General features: G+C 36.5%; 1 protein-coding gene across 1 annotated transcript in view; it reads right to left on the bottom strand.

Moving 5' to 3' along the window:
- Positions 1-18,347, bottom strand: part of ADGRG7 (adhesion G protein-coupled receptor G7) — an 82,745-nt gene that overhangs the window by 6,316 nt on the left and 58,082 nt on the right. The window contains exons 12-15 of the mRNA XM_042903681.1: positions 15,615-15,961; positions 14,826-14,922; positions 6,754-6,909; positions 4,543-4,699 (exon numbers count right to left, since the gene is read on the bottom strand). Of these exons, the coding sequence (XP_042759615.1) occupies positions 4,543-4,699; positions 6,754-6,909; positions 14,826-14,922; positions 15,615-15,961 (757 nt within the window). The remainder of the gene's footprint in view (positions 1-4,542; positions 4,700-6,753; positions 6,910-14,825; positions 14,923-15,614; positions 15,962-18,347) is intronic.

Genomic DNA, 18,347 nt, shown 5'->3' with positions numbered 1-18,347 from the left:
AATGTTTTTTAAAAGATTTATAATTAAATATATACTTGAGATAAGACTCAAGGAATAAAAGCACCTTTAGTCTTATGTATAATTATGTCACAAAAACAACTTCATAAGGTTCTTCTTTTATTTTTTTTTTTAATTTTTTTTTTCAACGTTTATTTATTTTTGGGACAGAGAGAGACAGAGCATGAACGGGGGAGGGGCAGAGAGAGAGGGAGACACAGAATCAGAAACAGGCTCCAGGCTCTGAGCCATCAGCCCAGAGCCTGACATGGGGCTCGAACTCACGGACCGTGAGATCGTGACCTGGCTGAAGTCGGACACCCAACCGACTGCGCCACCCAGGCGCCCCAAGGTTCTTCTTTTATTAAATCAACCCTCATGAAGATAAAAACTACAAACTCTGAACAAAATATTTTTTAAAACCTACCTGAAGACACTGAAGGACAAATAAAAGCAGTTTGAAACTGGAAGGAGAATCTACATTTAAGAAAAAAGGAACTATAACTGGGTAGGATTCCTGTTGTGTGTGGTTTTTTAATATCTTTCTGCCAGAAAGCACACTCTGGTCAGCCCCACACAGGATGACTAAATGAGGGGTTAAAATAGGCAGTCTTATTAGGTTGAAGAATTGGAGGACAGGATTTAGGGCAACTACAACATCTGAAAAATAAGGAAGAATATTCAGAATATCCAGGAGGAAACAGAGAAGGGGAGCTCCAGATTCTGTTTATTAATTCTACCCAAATCTCTAATTACCTATAAACTGTAAATGCATAGAGTAAACACTAAGAAGTCTGTCTATGGCTAAAAAAGACTACATAGAGATTTCAGCTGTTGTCCACCCTAGGAGAGATAGTTTTCAGTTTTAGTCCAGCTAAGCTAATTATATGCTAAGTCCATTCTTGGTAGGAATAAAACAGAATGCAGAGTTGCTGCAGTGTATTATTTATAATGTCCAGGAAACAACCAAACTTACTAGACATATAAAGAAACAGGAAAACAAGGCTCATAGTAAACAAAAAGATAATCAGTAGAGATTGACTAAAATGACCCAGATGTTAGAGTTAGCAGACAAAGATTTTAAAGTGTTATGATAATACACGTAAAGTTGTAAAAGAAAATGTACTCAATTATGAGCCAAAAATTAAGAAAATCATCAAAATAAAACCTATTAAAAATTATAAGATAAAAATTCTGAAATGAAAAAAATACAGTATCTGAAATAAAAATCACTAAATAGAGTTAACAGAAGACTGGAAATGATTAAAGATAAAATCAATGTCCTTGAAGATGGATCACTAAGATAATCCTATCTGATGAACAGCAAGAATAAAGAATGATGAAGAATAAACAGCTCAGGAACCTGTGGAACAATATCAGATGGTCTAACATACATATGATTAAATTCCCAAAAAAGAGAAAAGTAAAAGAACAGGGTAGAAAAAGTATTCGAAAAAATAAAGTTCAAAAATTCCTCAAGTTTGGTGAAAGATCTAAATAAACAGATTCCAGGAACTCAGCAATCCCAAGCAGAATGAATGCAAAGAAAATAATACCTGGGCATATCCTAGTGAAAATGCTGAAAATCAAAGATAAAGAGAATCCTGAAAGCAACCAGAGGAAAATAAAGCATTACATAAATGGGGGGGGGGGCAGGAATATGAAACACTGAGTGTGTCCCATTAGAAACTAGAGCAGGTTTGTGAAATGACTTCTTCATAATACTTCATAAAAGTGAAAAAAATTTTTCAACCCATAATTCCATATTCAATGATAGTATCCTTCAAAAATGAAGGCAAACAGAATAAAACACTTAAAATGGCAACAGAAAACAAATGGCAAAATGGTACATATAAATTCACCCATATTAATAATTGCATCAGCTCTAAATAGACTAAATATTACTTAAAAGACAGAGATTGTCAGGATGAACAAAAGGGTAATACCTGCCTATTTGCTATCTACAAGATACATACTTTTAATGTAAAAGCACAGATGGGTTGAAAGTGAATATATTAAAAAATATATACCCCATTAATCCAATATATACAAGAAGGCTGAATATCAGATAAAGTAGATGTCACGACAAAGAGTACTTTCAGAGTTATAGATGGACATTTCCAAAGGACAGTCAATTCCCTCAGAAGACATCACAATAATAAATGTATATGCATCTAATAGCAGAACTTTAAAATACGTGAAGCATATTGACAGAATTAAAGGCAAAATAGACAAATCCACAATCACAGTTAGAGATTTTAATGCACCTCTTTCAGCAATTGAGAAAAACAGGAAAAAATATTGGTAAGGATAGAAAATCTGTACAATACTAAAAATCATCTTAACCCTACTGACATTTTTAGAACACTACACCCAACTACACAATGCACATTCCTTTCAAGGGTAAATGTTTTATCAAGATATAGCAATTCATGGCCATAAAACCATCATCAATAAATTTAAAAGAAATGAAATAAAAAATTCACACAGAACTTACTTAGACTGAATAATGAAATAACAGAAAAACTAAATAGACCAATAGCAAGCAAGAATATTGAATAAGTAATCAAAAGCTTCCTAATAAAGTCCAGGACCTGATTACCTCACAGATGAATTCCACCACACATTTAAAAAATAATTAATATTAATTCCTCTTAAACTCTTCCAAAAAGCTGAAGAGGATAGAATACCTCCAAACTCATTTAATGAGGTCAACATTACCCTGATACTAAGCCAGACAAGGACACTGCTGGAAAGAAAATTGCAGGCCAATATCCTTGATGAACATAGATGCCAAAATCCTCAACAACTATGGGAGGTGATAGATGTTTTAATTATTTTGATCTTGGCAATCATTCAATAATGTATATGTATATCAAATCATGTTATACACTTTAAATATATACAATTATAAAAATGAACTATTGGGACCTATTCAAGATAAAAACTTCTGCACTGCAAAGGAAACAATCAGCAAAACTAAAAGGTAACCCACATAATGGGAAAAGATATTTGCAAATGACATACCAGATAAAGAGTTAGTATCCAAAATCTATAAAGAACTTACCAAACTCAACACCCAAAAATCAAATAATCCAGTGAAGAAATGGGCAGAAGACATGAATAGACACTTTTCCAAAGAACACATCCAGATGGCCAACAGACACATGAAAAGATGCTCAATATCACTCATCATCAGGGAAATACAATCAAAACCACACTGAGATACCACCTCACACCGGTCAGAGTCGCTAAAATTAACAACTCAGGAAACAACAGCAAAGATATGGAGAAAAGGGAACCCTCTTGCAATGTTGGTGGGAATGCATACTAGTGTAGCCACTCTGGAAAACAGTGTGGAGGTTCCTCAAAAAATTAAAAATAGAACTACCCTACAACCCAGCAATAGTACTACTAGAAATTTATCCAAAAGATATTGGAGTGCTGATTCATATGGGCACATGTACCTAATGTTTATAGCAGCACTTTCAACAATAGCCAAATTAAGGAAAGAGCCTAAATGTCCATCAACTGATGAATGGATAAAGAAGATGTGATTTATATATACAATGGAATACTACTTGGCAATGAAATCATGCTATTTGCAGCATCGTGGATGGAACTGGAAGGTATTATGCTGAGTGAAATAAGCCAGTCAGAGAAAGAGAGATATCATATGTTTTCACTCATATGTGAATCTCGAGAAACTTAACAGAAGACCATGGGGAAAGGGAAGGTGAAAAAAAAATAGTTACAAACAGAGAGGGAAGGGGGCAAACCATAAGACACTCTTAAATACAGAGAACAATCTGAGAGTTGATGAGGGAGTGGGGGAAAGGGGAAAATGGGTGATGGGCACTGAGGAGGGCACTTGTTGGGATGAGCACTAGGTGTTGTATGTAAGCAATGAGCCACAGGAAAATACCTCCAAAAACCAAGAGCACACTGTATACACTGTATGTTAGCTAACTTGACAATAAATTATATTTAAAATAAATAAATAAATAAATAAATAAATAAATAAATAAATGCGATTATATCTGTCAATTATTCCCAATTATTCCACAATAAAGGTTTTTTTTTTAAGATAAGACACATAATCTTATAAAATTGTTAGAAAACAGAGAGAAAGAAAAAATTCAGCCAATCCCACAGGGATCTAAGCTCCAGCAATAACTGTAACATCGTCCTTGTCAACCATGGTGAGGAGCTGTCGTGAACCTATTGCATGGGAGACAGGAATCAGGAAGTGTTTGCCAAGCCAATTGCTGTACAAAATTTCTTCTGCTTAGAGAAGAGAAAATAACGTGGTCCAACCCTACTATAATTATATTCTATAAACTCCATCCAGGAAAGGACACAGTAGGTAGGTCATAAAGAGATTTCTTTCCTCTTCCTTCAAAATGTACTAAAAATAGAGTTTCCTAAAATGTAATAAACAATGACCTTCAGGGGTTTCAAAAGAAGAAAACTTCAGTTTAGTCCAGGGTGATGTCATCCCCACCACTGCATGGTGTGCTACTTTCAGACTAACCCACACCATACCTGAGTAGTGTTGAAAAGGCAGAACATGTAGCTGAAGACAGTCCTGACGACATCATTATCAATTAGCATAAGGTATGCCAGAATCCAGGTAATTCCAAAAACAACTGCAATTGATAACATACTAAGAATCTTCTTTAGGGATGAAACCTTTTTTGTGCTAGGTAAGAGAAAGCAAGAAAGAAAATATGAGATTTTTACTTACTAATATAATTTTATTTATTAATATCATGGTTACCCTCTAATTGAGAATACATATTCAGCTGTCCATACACACTATTTAACAATATTATGCATTAGGTGGGAAAAGCACATTAGACCTATGTGCAGATAAAATATGATTTAGCAAGCTTTATTTGTAAAGAACGTGATACCTGCTTAAAAGCTCAGGCGTAAACAGTCCCTTAAATACTACTGCAGTCACACACAGTACTACTGTGTGTGAAATTTCACACGCAAAAATATCAATGTTTTCTTTGTAAAGGAATTTTATTTTGGTAATTACTTTGTGGATCAGCCAGTGAGCAATCCTTTTCTGAACATCTGGGACTTTCCCATGATGCAGGTTGATACGGGAATGACAGGTTATTACAATGTAGAAATGTAGGAATCTGGGCTCAGCCATATGACTTACTAGTGGGATGTTAGCAATTGTTCCACAAGCAGAAGCTTGAATGCATTTTGCTCAGTAGAGCTGGCCTTTTTTTATTGCTCTTTGGAATCCTAACTTCACTATGTCGAGAAGCATAGACTGGCCTAATTGATGATGAGAGACCACATGGAGCAAAGGTTAGTTTTCCCAGCTGAGCAGCTCCCACTCGAAACCAACCAACCAAACACCATCAGGCATAAAAATAAGTCATCTTAGATCATCCATCCATATTCAAGCCATCCAAGACCAGAAAAACCACCTGATCAACATTCAAATTTATGATAAATAGTAAATATTTGTCACTCTAAGCCACTAAGTTTGGGTGGTTTGTTATGCAGCAAAAGCTAACTGATACAATGAAAGATAATTTGTTAAGCAATTAAACTGTGACCTGATTTTCACTGTAACTAAGCCAACTTAAGAACAATGATCTACCAGTCAAAATTAGAGATACACATTTGTTGCTGTCCGTGGCCAAAATGATACCGTTTTGTACAAAGCAAATATAACTAATATGCAATTAGACTAAGAAGATTTTACCAAGATTTTTCTTCATTACCAGTAAAATAAAGATTTGAAAGATTATCAGTGATAGTCTTTTCCCCCCACATTTCCTCTCAATGTGGACTATCATTCATATAGGAAAGATGATACTTACTCTTGATCAATAAAGCATATATTTAAGATGATATTCCCACTAATGACAGTTTTCACCCATATGTGCATACCAAATGGATCCATTCAGTGACCAACAAAACTCACAGATGTGCTTATAGTAAATGTACTGGTGCTAAACACAGTCTTGTAAAATTAAACCTGCTGGGTTCATGGCTTCATTAGCACTGTGTTCTAACCAATCTGCATTGTTGGGAGGTGGGGATGGACAGTACATTTGTTTAACAGTTTCTGTTATTTGTCTCTCCAACTGAAAGCTGTTTTGTTTACCAGGGATGACAATGAAAAAGCTTATTGGAGTCAGAAAGGTTATAGAAAGGAGAGAAGCAGTATACATGGGAATTGATAATCCAGAGAATCCAGGGAGCATATGTCCCCCCTGCAGGAAATGTGGACCCAATGTTTCCAGATGCTCCAATATTTTCAAGAGAAAATACAATTTTTAGGTGAAATCTCCCAATTTTATATGTTTTAAATGAATTTTAAAAACAAAGCCATACTCAGATTCAAGAAACACATGTAAAATATAGCCTGTAGCTCTAGTTACCAGCATCTCCTCACAATCTTCCAACTTCTTTAATTATCCAAATCTTATTTCTTGAATATTTGAGACTGGGAGAGAAAAAATTTTTTTCTTGAAGTCTTTGGGTTTAGTTTTTAGTTGGGCTCATATAGCACAAAAGTGTGTTATGTAATACATTGTTGGAAGATGAGGGGAAGATTTACTTTCTGAGACAAAGTTTAAAAGAAAATCTGCCTTGCAAACCACGTATCCTTGCCATTGTACCAGAGTCTGAAAACTCTTTGGGGAACTGTGGACATATTAAAGTGCTGTATTATGTATCAGATGAGTCATGCCTGAAGTTTCCCATAATTGGTAATCTTACCTTGTCAGATTGCGATTATTCTTCCATATCACTTTGACTATGATGATAATAAATATAACAATATTGTTGATGAGGATAATAGTCACAGGTAAGACGAATGACCATAAAAATGGACTAGTTATAAGATCTTTTTTATCTGGAACTGCCAGCCAGCAGCTATGGAGAGAAAAAAAATAATTTTAGTAGACTACAAAAGCTATACATACTAGTTCTCTATGTTATTAACGTTACTGACATTCATTTTACTGAAAGAACTGCTAAAAGCCAATATTGCTTCGCATTCCATATATTTGAAATGACTTTCAAGAATTCAACCACTAGAAAAAAAAATGAAACGGATTAGTTCTGCTGTATTCCTTGATGTATGGGCTAGTGGAAAGAAAATGGCTTTTCAGTCAGGCAGACCAAATTTACATGTCGCTCTATCACTTACTAGATGTCTGACTTTAGGGAAGTTATTGTTTTATTTCATTCTTGAACATGGAGGACATCAAATGGTTCAAAATTTTAAAGGTACAAATAATCAGAGAAAGACAACTACCCCTACAACCATCCCTCCTACAACTATCCCTTCTCACCTAGTTTCTATCTCCAGTGTTAATCAATGTTTCTTGTGTATTCTTCCAGATTTAGGCTATGCATAAACCATCAATTGTTTTTTTCTGATTTTTAAACAAATCATAATATATGATACTTCTATACCTTACTTAACAACATCTCTTGGAGATAACTCCAGATGAGATTATAAAGATTGTTCTCATTACTTTTTATAGTTACATACTGCTCCATTATTTTGTTATACCATAAATTACTTACATAGTTTCTTACTTTATAAAAATATTTTAATAGTTATTTAACCTTACTGCATCTGTTTTGTTTTGGTTTTTTTGTTACTGTTACAATTAGTGATGGTGGTTTTGGTGATGTTTTTTCTCATCTATGAAGTATAGTAATCACTTCCTGGCATTGTTGTAAGAATGAATTCATTTATTTAATAAGTATTTATAGAACACATGCTATGTGACAGACATTGTTCTAGATATCAGATATTAGAAGTGAACAACAAAATAATCCAAATATTCTTTCTGTATGACATGATACTATATATAGAAAACTCTAAAAACTCTACCAAAAGAACTGATAAAATGAATTCAGTCAAGTTGCAGGAAATGAAATCAATGTATAGAAATCTGTTGCATTCCTATACCCTAATAATTAAGCAGGAGAAAGTGAAACTAAGAAAACAATGTCATTTACAATTGCACCAAAAACAAGAAAATGTCTAGGAATAAACTTAACCAAAGAGGTGAAAGACCTGTATTCCAAAAACTATAAAACACTGATGAAAGAAATTCAAGATGACACAAAGAGATGGAAAGACATTCTATGCTCATGGATTGAAAAAAAAAATTATTAAAATGTCTATACTACTCAAAGCAATCTTCAGATTTAATGCAATCCCTATCAAAATACTGTGGGAAATAAGCTTAGAAACTCCCTGGGCTTGCACCAATGGGTTAACAAGGCATAAAGAATTACAAAGCCATAAGATGCTCACACCCAAGTTTGGGTAAATAAGATTAGGTGAATAAGGATAGAGAAGGGGGGCTAAGGCCCCCAAAATAGAGTAGGGGGGGCAAAGCCACCAGAATTGGGGGGACAAAGGCCCCCATACAAAGGTATATCTGGTAAGCAAGATTAGGTATTCAGGGCAAAAATGCCCCCCAATTTAGTACTATAACAGAAAGCTGCTTTCACAGAAAGAAAGGACCAAATCAGGTAAACAGGTACCTAGGGCTATATACCTGATGTGGGTGAAGCTGCTCAGAGTGGAGCTGATTAGCAAAAGAAAAGGTGCCTTGTTAACCCTGAGGTTACTTGCTCTATCTGTTTTATCCCCTACACTGGTTAAGATAAACAGACACGGTGCCTCATGTCTGCTGTTAACAACCTCCTGCCCATCTGCCCAGCACCAGGATTTTGTTTTATATTGACCCAAACTCCTAACACTGTATATCTTCAAAACCCCCTTTCCCTCATGCCCATGCGTTAATGTTCACAAATTCATTGTCTCTTTGTACATGTCCATCACATTTGTAAGTCTTCTGATCTTAATAAATACGGGGCAAGGACTCCTATTCGGAGCTCTTGTCTTTTCCCAGACATTAGCCATCTCTCACTTTTAATCTTGCATCCGCTCTTGCTGAACAAGAGAGAACTTTAGGCTTAGAGTCTACAACAAACACTAATAGCATTTTTCATAGAACTAAAACAATCCTAAAATTTGTATGGAACCACAAAAGACCTCAAATAGCCAAAGCAAATTTGAAAAAGAAAAACAAAACTTGAGGTATCACAATTCCAGACATCAAGTTATATTATAAAGTGGTACTTTAAAACAGTATAGTACTGGCATAAAAACAGACACACAGATCAATTAAATAGACTAGAAAGCCCAGAAATAAACCCACAATTATATGGTAAATTAATCTTCAACAAAGAAGGAATGAATATACAATGGGAGAAAGACAGTATCTTTAATAAATGATGTTAGGAAAACTGGACAGTTACATGCAAAAGAATGAAACTGGACCATTGTATCTTACCATGCACAAAAACAAACTCAAAATGGATGAAAGACCTATATGTGACGCCTAAAATATAACAACCCTTGAAGAGAGCACAGGCAGTAATGTCTCTAACATTGGCAACAGACACATTTCCCTGCATATATCTCCTTAGGCTATGAAAATAAAAGCAAAAATAAACTGTTGGGACTATACCAAAGCAAAAAGTTTCTGCACAGTAATGGAAACAATCAACACAACTATAAGGCAACCTACTGAATGGGAGAAGATATTTGCAAATGACGTATCCGATAAAGGGTTATTATCCAAAATATGTAAAGAACTGATACAACTCAATATCTGTAAAACAAATAATCCAATTAAAAATGGTGAGAAGACATGAAAAGACATTTCTCCAAAGAAGACATCCAGATGGCCAACAGACACATGAAAGATGTTCAATATCACTCATCAGGAGGGAATTGCAAATCAAAACTACAATGAGATACCACCTCATGCCTGTCAGAATGGCTAAAAACAAAACACAAGAAACAGGAAGTGTTGGCAAGTGTACAGGCAAGGGTACAGAGAAAAAGGAACGCTCTTCATTGAATTTAAAGAACCAGGAATGCAAGCTGGAACAGCCACTATGGAAAACAATACGGGGGTTCCTCAAAAAAATAAAAATAGAACTTCCCTACAATCCCAGCAATTGCACCACTGGGTATTTACCCAAAAAATACAAAATGACTAATTCAAAAAGATACATGTATATCCATGTCTATTGAAGCATTATTTACAATAGCAAACTATGGAAGCAGCCCAAGGGTCCATCGACAGATGAATGGATAAAGATGTCACACACACACACACACACACACACACACACACACACACACACACACAATGGAATATTATTCAGCCATAAAAAAGAATGAAATCTTGCCATTTGCAACAATGGATGGAGATAGAGAGCATAATGCTAAGGAAAATAAGTCAGAGAAAAACAAATACCATATGATCTCACTCATATGTGGAATTTAAGAAATGAAACAAATGAGCAAGGGAAAAAGAGAGAGAGAGACAAACCAAGAAACAGACTCTTAACTACAAAGAACAAACTGATGATTACAAGAGGGGAGGTGGGGAGGGGATGGGTGAAATAGGTGATGGGGATTAAAGAGCACACTTACTATGATGAAAAAAATTAAAACATAAAAATTCCTTTTTTTAGTGATTTTGAAGGAGAGGAATACATAAAACTAACAAATAAAATATATACTGTGTCAGATGGTTACCAGTGCTATGGAGAAAAATAAAGCAGGTATTGAGAGTAGGTATTACTATGTGTATGTGTATGTGTATGTATATGTATATGTGTTGGGGGGGGAGGGTTTCAATTTAAATAGAGTTGTCAGAAAAAGCATTATGGGAAAAAGTGATATTTCTTTCAGCAAAGATCTGAAGTAGATAAGGGGGAGGGTGTTCTAGGCAGAGGGAACAGCAAGTGCAAAGGCCCTGATTTGAGAACTGAAGGAATAGCAAAGAATCTAGTGCAGCTAGACATAGTATGTAGATGGCATTAGTGAAAAGATGCAAATTACGTTATGGCTTTATCAGTTGTTGCATGTACTCTTGATGAGAAGGAGAAACCTGACATGATCTGTCTTGAGATCTGGAAGTATTACTCTAGCTAGATGCAGGGATAATAGAAGAGGGTACACAAGAGGAGGAAATCACCTAGGAGTCTATTACAATAATCTGGTGACTTGGACCAGGAGAGGAGATGTTAGGAAAGAGTCTGATTCCCAATATATTTAAAGTAAAGCAAAGGATTTATTTACAGGTTGGATGTGAGATGTAGGAGAATTAAGAGTGATTCCAAGTTCTTTGGCCTGAGTACCTAGAAGGATGGAGTTTACCATTAGTGAGATGGGGAAAATGATAAGAGCAGGTTGGGGAGTGAAGACCAGAAGACATCCCATTAGACACCCAAGTGGAGGTGTCAGGTGGGCGTTATTATTTTTTTAATATTTATTTTTGAGAGAGAGAGAGAGAGAGAGAAAAGACAGAGTGCAAGTGGGGGAGGGGCAGAGAGAGGGGAGACAGAATCTGAAGCAGGCTCCAGGCTCTGAGTTGTCAGCACAGAGCCTGATGCGGGGCTCCAACTCAAAACCGTGAGATCATGACCTAAGCCAAAGTCAGATGTTTAACCGACTGAGCCACCCAGGCGCCCCAGGTGGGCATTATTATTAACAAAATAATTTAAGACTCCCTGGCATTTAGTTAATGTATGTTTTCTTTCCCCTGCGGGCAAAACACCATTATTATACATGTCAGAGGATTTCTAAACTGTTTTGCATTGTAATTTGTTATATTTTAAATTATTAGAAACTTATTTCTAATCCAAATGACCTAGAAGGAAACTGGGAAGATGTTCAAATCTCTGTAATGAATTAAAAAATAAAAAGGAGTGCCTTCATCCATTAACAGATAGAATAGGTCTATCCTTAAATAAAATGGTGAGAGTGAGCAAGTTTATCTTCAGGATTTTAGGCTTTCCTTTCATGTGTAACTGGAGGCCAACCCTCCTGCCATTCACAGAAGAAACAGGAGAGCACTTGGCTGAGAATTTAATGAAATCCTTCTGAGAGGAAGGATTTCAAATCTCTAGAAGCAACTTGGCGACAAAGCAAGTGACTATCAAAAGTTTTATTTTTTAAAAATATTTTTTAACATTTATTTATTTTTGAGAGAGAGAGAGAGTGAGCTGTCAGCACAGAGCCCAATGCAGGGCTCAAACTCACGAGCTGTGAGATCATGACCTGAGACAAATTTGGGCACTTAACTGGCTGAGCCACCCAGGCATACTGCAAGTGGCTATCAAAAGTTTTAAGTGAAAAAGATGAACACACTTCTTATCTAGGCAGTCTAGAGAAACACGGCTTAAGAGGGGAAGAAAGGATAGAGAAAGAAAATGAACAATACACATCTATTGGATAAAGGCAGACTTGTTAATTATGAAACAATTTGACAAATATATATACATATACAAATATATATACATATATATATTTTTCCTTACCTGAGTCTTGAGTTGTTTCTACTTTTGACAATACAATTTCTGAGGATTACTATTTGTACTATAGATCTGTGTGTGTGTGTGTGTGTGTGTGTGTGTGTGTGAATGTGTGTGCGTGCGTGTGTGCCTATAAATGTACACAGGACTTCTCAGCCACCTCATACCACTGGGGAGACCTGGAAGGGAAATAGGCTTAGATACTCATGGTCATCAGGAAGTGTGCACTAAGACAGGACTCCTCACCCCCTCTTTCCTTTGTCCTTCCTGGAGAGAGAGTCGTGCTTAATCTCTTCTCATAATAGCTTTTCCTATTGTTATTCTGGGTTTAATAACTCAGATTTGAGAAATAGGCTGTCTAAGAGAGGATGGTTCCTACAGTCAGACTAACCCTTTTAGGTATGGAGTGGAATTTCTAGAATTAAGATTGGAGAGCACACAATGGAGGCTGATCTGACAAATAGCTATGGACCTGAGGTCTGGAGAGCATCACAAGTGGACCTCAGATGAACTGTTTAATTCCATGGTGATTTTGCCAGGAAACATACCATGAAGACAGCTCTATCATACGCAGCATTCACTTGAAAAGAATTTCCCTCTCAGGCATTATAATTTCCATGTTACCTCAATCCTTCAGGAAAGTATGAAACAGCCTATATGATGGCAGCACCGACAATCAGGGGATGGAGCATTAAAGAGGAGTGTGTCCTGCCCTGCAGTCACCTCTTAATTGGGTCCTTGCAGAGATAGCCATACATGAGGGAAACTGGGTTAGGGGTTTCACGTGTGACTGGCAGAGCTGGGAGCAGTGGGGGAAAGTGTGGGATATGGTGGTATAATTGCTGGGAGGGTAACTCAAGAAACCAAAAAATACTCCCTTCTCCTTCCACATACATCCTGAAAAAATGTGACCATTGATGCATGTGTATAGGGTGAAAGGTGGGGGATGAGTACAAGATGAGGCAGATATTCATGTTAAGCATCCTTCCTCTCTTCCCAACTTCTATTATCAGTTGCTTAGTGTCTTCCTTAACACCTACAGTGTGCTCAGGAAAGAATCTGCTCTTAATTATTTATAGCTCAATGTGAATATATCTAAGATGGTAGGCTTCTTTCTCCTGAAGGCCTTGACAGTAGTATGTCTAGCCCTGTCCCAGGGTTAGGGAAGGAAATCAGTGATGCTATATGAAGTGAATTACCCGTCCCGTGAGATATTTGCATCTTACCCCTGTTCTGTAATTGTGGAATTAAAACATTTTTAACTAATTAAAAGATATTTAACCCTAATTAAACAGAGGAAATAGTACCTGGAGTATTTGGCCCGTAAAATCAAGCCAGGAAGATAGCTTCCTAGTCTACAATTGGGCATGGTCAGCCCTGGAACTAGATATGCACCCTGACTACACAGACTTTCCTTGGGTGTACTGGCACATTTCCTAGAATTCTGTTGTTGTTTTTTTTTTTTTTTTAATTTTTTTTTTTAACGTTTATTTATTTTTGAGACAGAGAGAGACAGAGCATGAATGGGGGAGGGTCAGAGAGAGGGAGACACAGAATCGGAAACAGGCTCCAGGCTCCGAGCTGTCAGCACAGAGCCCGACGCGGGGCTCGAACTCACAGACCGCGAGATCGTGACCTGAGCCGAAGTCGGCCGGCCGCTCAACCGACTGAGCCACCCAGGCGCCCCTCTGTTGTTGTTTTGTTAAGTTGCTTTGGGACCTAAGGTGGATCTGGGGATGAGAATGGCTGGATTATAAAAGGAGAAGGGAGGATAAATTAAAGAGCAGTTGCTGTTTGGCAGCAGACACACATGTAAAGAGTTCAGCTCAGTTTTCTTCTCTCCCACCTCACATAAAAAGCAAACACCATACAGTCAGGTATTTCCATTAGTAAGAGTTAATTATTCACACTATAATCACAGAAAGAATTTGTAATGTGTGATAAATCATCAAGTATTCATAATAATCTTATCAATATAGAACTGGTAAAAAGCATGGATAGTGCTTTTCAAGTTATGAAATATTTTCACACTTGCTTGACCCCTCACCATGACCTCAGAGTGGGTATTACTATCATTGTAATTCCCATTTTCTAGATTAAAAAAACTAAGATAAAGGGTTACTAAGGATCACACATATTGTGTCCTATGATTTTCAGGCTTAATTAAAGAAGACAAATCTAATATAAGAAGTTCAGATTATAAATTTAGAAGGTAATTACTTGTTTTACAAAAGGATTTATCATAGGAAACTTTCATGTCACTATATTTAAAATATAACGTGTTCTTTGAGAATTTGAAATACCCACTTATAATATGACAGTTATAAAGTGAGATTCATATGTACATTGATACTTACATTCAATATCACTGAACAGTTACACTCTTATATCAAATAAATGAACATTTCTTAAAAATATAAACTCACATTTCCTCTTGCCGGTACTCTAACTCCCATTGTGGATCATTTCTATTCAGAGAAAAAATAATTCCCACTGTCAGAGCCACCACGATAGCTGGGACTCCTATGTGGCAAAAGAGAGGCACCAAATTAATAATTTACCCCAAACTGAAATTAATTATAAAAGAACACAAATGAATTATACGTCTGACCCTTTTCAAGACTATGTTATTCTTTCTACTCTAGACAATGTACTAAATGACCTACAGATGTAGGTCAATGGTGGACATAATTTTTCTGTAACTCTTTGCCTCTGTCTTTTATTGTTGGCTGTACGTAATAACCTGATACTATTTCTGATTCCTTTGTAACACTTACCACAATTTCCATTCTTAAATGGCCTAATTCCTCTTTCACTTGAAGAAATTTAAATTTAGACACCACGAACACAATTCTTTTCTGGAACTTGAAAATTTTTGAAATTATTTTTCTTAGAGTCACTCTGGTTTTCTTGAAATATTTCTTTTAAAGTAGCTAGGAAACACATTATATGTGGTCTAAATTTCAAATCAAACTACTAGAGATGTTAAAGGAAATTAACATTTGAGTTTAGCTTATGATGTGACTAGTACAGCTGCCTGATCACACGTGTCTCCTTCCCAGGAGTGCGAACAACCAGGCAGAAGGCACTCCTGGTGGTGCTGGCTTTCCATTACCCCTACCTAATGGACTTGGGCTGTTAGGCCTTAAGTAGGTATTTGTTTAAGTTATTTCAAGAAAATTAATGTATGACTAAGTGGAAAAGCAAACACTTGCCCCATCCTATTAAAGAGATGAACACAATGAAATGTTGAGGAAGAGGCTTCATGGTCCTAATTAGCAGGAAATAGAGTTGGGCAGCACTGATTCCAGTCCAGGTAAATGTCACTAACAGGAAATAGTGGAGCAAGACAGCCATCACAGTGCAGGTGGGATTCGAGATGACAACAGTATCTTGCATGGGTATTTCATTTTTATCAGAATCCATCTTATTGGTGCCATTATCACGTTTCACTAAGTTTTTATTGGAGTTTTCGATTCCAAACACAAAGAGGAGGTTAAAAATCAACATTGATGTGCACAGGCTGACGAACACCCAGGTTACTGAGGTTTTTCTGACGTTCCTAAAAACAAGTAAATATAATTGAACAAATAGAACATCGGCAAAAAATAAACTCTAGTGAAATTGTGAGTGAAAAAGAAATATTATTACTCGATGTAAATCCAGCTCATAGCCCATGGTCCAGCTGGTAAACCTACCTTTCCAACTGCACCAGAAGAGCTCACTGTCCTCTCATTTCCACAGAGAAGTGAGTTAGAGAAAATAGGTCAATACATCTTTTCTTTTTTTTTTTAAGTTTATTTATTTATTGAGAGAGAAAAAGAGAGCAGGGGAGGGAAGAGAGAGAGAGAGAGAGAGAGAGAGAGAGAGAGAGAGAGAGAGAGAGAATCCCAAGCAGGCTCCATGCTGTCAGCTTGGAGCCCAATGTGGGGCTCAAACCATGAGATCATGACCTGAGCCAAAACCAAGAGTCAGATGCTTAACTGACTAAGCCACACAGGTGCCCCCGATACATCCTTTCTTGAAACTGTTATAATAAAAGGTAACTGCTATTCAGCAGAGAGGACTCCCACTGGATTCTACTTTCTGGTATCTATATGCTGTGTAATCCTCTCCCAGGGCCAACCTGTGACTTGATCTCCCTAATGAAATGCGCCAGAAGGCCTGGAAGCCAGGGCCAACTTATTCACCAAAGTAGTGCTTAGGACCAATGATAGTTTTATGGCCCACAGCAAAGTTTTAACTCCTTTTAAAACCAAAAGGGAAAATAATTAACTATTATAGGTCAAAGAATAAATATGAACATATAATATTAATATATTCACCTTTATACCTATACAGTGGTGAAACATTTTCTGATTTTTTTTTTTTTTAATGGAGGAAAGACTCCATAAAGGCACTCTGCCCATGAAACTCAAAACAAGCTTTCTTTCCCCTTCATGCTTCTGGAAGTTTTGAGCCACCAGGTAAAAAGTCTAGCTAACCTATTGAAGAAACTGCATAGGAATGCTCTGGGACTATGTGGAGAGGGAGAAAGACCCATCTCTCCCAGCATACCAGATGAGCCCCAGATTAGCCCAACTCCTCCCACCATCTGACTCCTCACAGGAGACCATAAGAGAGACCAATGGAAGAATCACAGCTGAGCCCCATCAAGCCACTTGAGCTCAAATTAAGTCCTTATACATAACATATTAATGTTTTAAGCCACTAACTTTTAGGGCAGTTTCTTCTACTATAATAGACAATAGGTTCCACTCCAGATTTGCAAACATATACAAAGGCCAGCTATAGAAAGACTCCAAATGGATTTTTTCTTTAATTTCAAAATAGGAAAAAATTCCACATTAGTAAGTGAACATATGTTCAAATGTGGAGAAAAAGTCTCTTGTACTTTAAAAAGTATTTTATATAAGGGCGCCTGGGTGACTCAGTCAGTTAAGTATCTGACTCTTGATTTTGGCTCAGGTCATGATCTCATGGTTTGTGGGTTCGAGCCCCATGTGGGGCTCTATGCTGAGAGCAGGAGCCTGCTTGGGATTCTCCCTCTCTCCTAGTCTCTCTGTCCCTCCCCCACCCTGGCATACACACACACATTCTCTCTCTCAAAACAAATAAACATTTAATAAATAAATAAATAAATAAATAAATAAATAAATAAATAAAGTCTTTTATATAAAAAAAATCAAGTATGGATTTTAAAAGAAGGCCAGTTTTTAAGAGTCTCTTATAGTTTGCCTCCCTCCCTCTCTAACTTTTTTTTCCCCCCCTTCACCTCCCCCATGGTCTTCTGTTAAGTTTCTCAGGATCCACATAAGAGTGGGCACCCGTTGGGATGAGCACTGGGTGTTATATGGAAACCAATTTGATGATAAATTTTGTATTAAAAAAAATAAGGCCAAATATAATTTTGAACTACTTTTATAAGTTTAAAACAAAATGGTATAAGTTTAGCTTATATTACATTTAAAGAGTAAGGTTTTCATAAACATTTTAAATTAAGTAAAAATATTTAAAATGTGTTTCATGGTCTATTGCTACTAATGACATTCTTCATAATTTGAGTAGACTGATGATTACTATCCCTCTGAAAGGCTTATACTCAACAAAATTTCACCTGTGTCCAAGAAACATATTTTAGGAAATACTTGCTGACAGTCAAATGGCCAAGATGCTCTGGATGATCCTTATAATATAAACCATGCTTGAAGACTGTTCCTTTGTTTGAAGACATAATTTCTGGGGGGTAGAACCAAGGATTCTTTAAAACTTTTGGGTTTGTTACCTTCTCACCTTTACCTAAGATCTTTGCTAGAAAAGAAGAGCCTTTTCTCATTTTGTCTGCAAGCTGGCATTGTTTACCAGGAGTCTTTAAAAGGCAGTGGGAGGGAGAGAGAGAGAAAATGAGAATGGGTGTGTGTGCTCATGCTCACATGTGTGTTCTGTGG

Source organism: Panthera leo, chromosome C2 (assembly GCF_018350215.1).
Source record: "Panthera leo isolate Ple1 chromosome C2, P.leo_Ple1_pat1.1, whole genome shotgun sequence".
NCBI lineage: Eukaryota > Metazoa > Chordata > Mammalia > Carnivora > Felidae > Panthera > Panthera leo.
This window is presented reverse-complemented; position numbering and strand designations above follow the sequence as displayed.